This window comes from Kryptolebias marmoratus, linkage group LG3, assembly GCF_001649575.2.
Source record: "Kryptolebias marmoratus isolate JLee-2015 linkage group LG3, ASM164957v2, whole genome shotgun sequence".
Lineage (NCBI taxonomy): Eukaryota > Metazoa > Chordata > Actinopteri > Cyprinodontiformes > Rivulidae > Kryptolebias > Kryptolebias marmoratus.
Window position 1 is genome coordinate 1507891 of NC_051432.1, and position 5522 is coordinate 1513412.

At 37.6% G+C, this 5522-nt stretch overlaps 1 protein-coding gene across 4 annotated transcripts in view; it reads right to left on the minus strand.

Moving 5' to 3' along the window:
* The window catches only part of sp2 (sp2 transcription factor), a 33300-nt gene extending 28630 nt beyond the window's left edge, over positions 1-4670 (minus strand). For all 4 annotated transcript variants that reach the window (XM_025009554.2, XM_017432131.3, XM_037974751.1 and 1 more), the window contains exon 1: positions 4611-4670. In XM_025009554.2, the coding sequence (XP_024865322.1) occupies positions 4611-4617 (7 nt within the window). In that variant the 5' untranslated portion in view covers positions 4618-4670. The remainder of the gene's footprint in view (positions 1-4610) is intronic.
* Between the last annotated feature and the right edge of the window lie 852 nt (positions 4671-5522).

The window sequence follows — 5522 nt, forward strand, 5'->3', positions numbered from 1 at the left end:
CACTAACAAGTAACTACCACCTAAATTTCAAATAAACCTATACAAATCAATAATATCTAGTGATAACTGCATGATAACTCACAAACTATTAAAATATGGACACTTGCACGTACAAGATGGCTGCAGGTCACAATAACAAAGTCAAGAGCAAGTCACCATGCTGCGGTTCATGGTTTACAAAACAGGAATATATGTATAAACAATTGTACGGGTGGATTGCAGCTGACTGTGAACATTGTGTTTGCAATCGTTCAGTGGCAAAACAGTTTCAGATTCTCTTGAACTGCTACCACACTCGATGGGTGGAAAAAGTCCTGGGATCACGGCAAATGAGCAGCTCCACAGTCCACAGATACTTTAGTATATGTGGGTGAGTCCAAATGAATCTGATTCTGAAACAAGAAAATTCTAATCAATCATGACAACTGGTCTCGAGAAAAAACGTATTCCACATTGTAGCTCTAGTTGTTCTTATGCAACCACAATAACTGTTACATGAAAAACGGTTGTAAATCAACTATATGAAGCAATCATTTTAGTATAAATTACTAAATATACTTACGATAATACTTCGAGTCAATTGAAAGTCGTTTTCTATGGTTGAAACTCCCGGTGCATACGCTGTTGTTATGACAACAAGTGGCAGTAAATGTTTCGTTGAACCGTTTCAACAACAAAAATCCTAGAATGCATCAAATTCTCAAGTTTCCGCCCCCTTTATTGGGGCATTTTCAAAAAGGTCAATTAGATTTTTTTACACATATAAGAAAATATACTATTTTTCTTAATATCTATTGAGTATGAAGTCCCAGATTAGGTCCAAACTCCGACAATTTAATTTTTAGTAAAGCGTGTTTTTTTAACTAATTTGAGAGCTCGAAATAGGACCTTATTTTAAAAATCTGTATTTCATAAAATATCTGTTTAAGTGAAACACAGAATGTTCAAAAACACAAAGAAGAGATATGTTTCCTCACAAAACAGTGTTTAAAAAAAGTATATATAGTATTTTTCTATGCATTGAAAAGTGCCATTTTTGGTCTTATTAACTTGCTGAATTTGCGGCGCATTTGGCCCCAAAACACACAGCTGGATACCATGGCAACCACTTAATATTATGCCAAAATATTTTGGGAAAGATTTACACTAGCCAAGTACTATTCACACACCCAATTTCATTGAAATCCATGAGATGTCACTTTCCATGTTTTATGCAATATGACTGATTTTATCTGTCAGCTGCTCTTAAACATCTTCAGTTCAACCTAAATGCTGCTGCCAGAGTTCTGATGAGAAATATAAGGACATTTTGTTTTTCTCTAATTTTAACTTCTCTCTTTTTGCTCTATATTGGGAAAACATGCAATTACAATATCGTTGAATATTGCGATGGCAGTATGTCAGTTCTGATGCTTAAATTGACACCCCGTCAGCATGCAGTGTCTATCAGTGTCAAATGTTTTGAGGTTATAGTCAATTTCACCTAAATTTGAATCTTAATTTTTTTTTAGATTCATGTAGGGGAAAATAAAGAAAGACCTAATGATACCACAACATAAGGGGCTGCAGGAGCATGGTGGTCAGCGCTGCGGTCTTGTAATCCTGAGGCTGCAGGTTTGAGCCCAGGTTGCAGCAGGAAGGGCATCGGGCGTAAAAAAAAACAATTGCCAAATCGTTTGTGCAAGTTTGCTCGCTGTGGCATCCCCTGAAGCAGGTGGCAACCGAAAGAACCTCTCAATCAATTTGGACACTGAGATAAATTAGGGTTTTAACCTGGTTTACATAAACCTGGTTTACATAAATCCTTTAGCTTGCTAACAAGTCACATGTTTGGTTATTTATTGGCCTGAAAAAAGAGAAACACAAACACTGAAGTAACAAAAAAGCTACTGGCCTACTGGCCTCAATTCAGACGCTCACTAAGCAAATAAATGTTCTGGACAGCAGATAAACTTTAGGCAAGAAAAAATAAAACACCATTTTCATTTGGTCAACATAAGTACACTTAGGGCAGGAAGCCCAGAAGTTTGAGAACAAAGTAAATTTTTAGGACCATGCAAAATTGCATAATAAAAAACTTAAGCTATTACTGAAAACATTCTCTTTAAAGCACTGAATGACATATCCTAAACTACAACACAGCTTGTACATGAGACAAGCCACAGCAGTTAGATACATCTCTGTCAAAATGCAAATGATACAGATGGAGTGGAGCAACCAATTTGTGCCCTTAATGTTTGAGAAATTTTGGGAAGTGATTGGCTTTGATCGACAGCAAATTCAACCCCAGGGGTTTGCGATCTAAAATCATTAGATAATACTAACTTTATGTAGAAAATCTCTCGGAAATATGTCCTAAATTCCATCAAAGTGTACAAACACCACCACCCATTGACGTCATGTATAAACCCTGACACTTGTCGCGTTCTTTAAAAGGTTGGCTTAATTTTGTCTGTCAAGCACTGAAATTATAGTGCATTGTTATTCTATAGCATGGTTCTGAGCATCCTTTAAGGTGGACTGGCCAGAAGTAGAGAAAGTGTTTAGACTTTTTGTCACAAGACAAATAGTAAAAAAAAAAAAAAATGCTAGGACTTACAATGACTCCAAAACAAGTCTAACTTACTTTATTGCAACTCCCAACTTCCACATAAATGACGGGACAAAACAGCTCTTCTAGTTAGTCTCTGTAACGAACCTGAACTCACAAATCTCTCCTGTCATTGACCCTCTCAGTTTAGAGAAGCAGACAAAAGTGCAAATCTGCATTTTAAATGATGTTTAAAATACAACACAACACAGCTATGCCTCCCAGTCAGACACCATTTGTTTCCATCCACAGAAAAGCTTTGGGGTGTGAAGGTTGAGGCGATCTTGGTAACAGAAGCAAATTTACCCTTTATATGTTAATGGTTAGAGACTGAAATCAAAGTTATAATCTTATCAATCTTACAGACATAGCTTCAGAGACAGCCACAGCTCTACTCAAAGAATAGCATCCAAACCAGTTTGTCATGTGAGACTACCTTGTCTAACAACATTTTGGTACATTCTTGTTGTGTGCCTGCCAATCAGTTTACTCTAAGGTACTGTGAACTCAGTGTAAGAACTGGATGCAAAAAATAGTTATAAACATCTTCAAAGGGTATTAAAATAAACATGTTTAAATTTACCTCAAATCTTTTCAACATTTGCTTGATAAAGTGGTTGAAAGTTGTGGAACTGTATTCTTTTAGCCTAAAAACATGTGCACAATTTCATTTTGGAGTGCACTGATTGATATCAGCATAAATTTGCTAACAAAAAAACTAAAGATTAGCTTTGATCTGATGGCACATCAGCCCTATGATGGGAATAATTCAAAATATAGAGGAGTATCCTCAGACTCATCCACATAAACACTTAATCTGCACTACAATAAACATTTACTTGCTGATATTTGACAAGAAAAAATAATCTTAGTTTTTTTTAAAATATACATTAATATGACAAAAAGTGTGATGAATGCAGGAATAAAAAATAATTCAAATTTGGCCCTTTAAAGAAACTTTCCAAACACATAATTTCTAACAAGCATTTTATTTTGTTTCATAACAAATTTTCTGAGACAGAAAAAGGGTAAAACTTTAGCTCTATGCCTTCAGTGTAAAAACAACAGAACAACACTAAAAACAGGATTGTTGCAATAGTTACTGTACAAAATACAGAAAATCAAAAAGCGTGTTATTAAAATGAAACAAAAGGCCCTTTTCTATCAAATTTCCTCTGTCAGTACTCAGCTTTGCTCTGTCAGGAGTTAATGTCAGAGCCCGTGATCTGGCTACTCCTTAAACTGATTTCTGACTCATTCAGTCCATAAATTACGTGATAGCAGCTTTGAACTATTACGAGTGAATTTCACAGTCAAGACACTTTCTCACACACACCAACTCAAACCTAAAATCTACTGCGATGCACTTCTGAAATGGGCGATAGAGTAACCACAGACAGGGCTTCACAACAAAGAGTTTAGCAATTTTACAATGATAGAGACTAATAGGACTTTACCCCATCGTGTGAGAGAAGCGCAAATAAAATAAATAAATCAACAGTGTGGCCTCAAAATAGCGCCGCCATCAAAAACATACTGTTGGGTTTGCTCTGAACTGGCAGCTACAGTTAGCAGGCTAGCTGTGTGAGCTAACCACATCCACCGGGGAGCACTGAAGAGGCTAGCTCAGACTGATGGCAGCTTGTGCAGCCTGCTTTGACAAACTTAGATGGAAACCACACATTCACCTCTAAAACGATTCATTGATCTGTCGTGGTAATGGTGTTTGACTTGAATGTATGTAAATTTTGAGGTAGAAAAACAAACAAACAGAAAAACCAGCTGCAATATAGCCTCGTCTACCATTTTAGCTAGCAAGTAAAACTCTTTGATAACGTTACAGAAAAAGGCAGTCCTTTTCCGGAAGGGCATGAATTATCTTGGTGCACACAACCACCTCAATTCTCCTAAAGTACAGTAAATGGTCCCACATCATATTCAGTGTTTTCCCTTCAATAAAAACACACTGTTTTACGAAGCACAATGTAATATAAACACCAATGTTTTAATTCCTACCCACCGCTCATGACGACATTCGCTCTCCGCGAGCCTTGAAGACCGAGCCCATGGAGGAATCCGCCCGCACTGCTGCGCCAATCCATGGACAACAATGACATGAATAACAGCCACACTGACCAATCGCCTTAAGTGCTTTTGTGATTGAAATTCAACAAAGCCAATCACAACGTAGTATTTTTGTACGTCATACATTGGATGATGGTTTGACCAATAGGGTGTTGATTTTACGCACAGCAGGGCGGGACCTTAAACATAAACCTGAAGCAGGCGAATATCCTATAACAGCAAGAACACTGATTCACTGACACATCTGACGACCAATGTGGTGTTTGAGGGGCAGTTCGATCAAAGCAAGAATGACAATCATGTTGCTCAATTAGCGCTAAGTCACTGTTATCTGACCTGTTTAAACTGTCCCACGCGCCGCCACAAGCAGACCGTTATATGGGGCACAGCAGACTAAGCCAGAGTAAACGGATTATACATTCATTCTGAGGCTGTGCACATACCACGATGTGATGTCCTTTTTTAATTCTTATATGATTTTGAGCTACCTCCTGCATCAGATCAAGCATCAAGTCTTTTCAGGTCCATCTCAATGATCTTGGTCCACCAAACCTGGCCCTTTTGTCCGTTCTTCAGGACCAAACTGCTGCAGCTCCTTCAGGTTGGATGGGTGCTGCTTGTGTCTAACAATCTTTAAATCAAACCAGAGATTCTCAGTTGGACTGAGGTCTGGGCTTTCACTGGACCACTCCAGGACCTTTAACTGGTTCTCCTTAAAGGTCAAATAAAAAGTGTTTTGAAGCCAACATAAATCAAAAGAGAGTCATAAAAGATAATAATCAAAGATCCCAAAAAATTACTAAGGTCTCTTCAGCATTTTCCATGATCACTCAGAAGTGCAACGTAT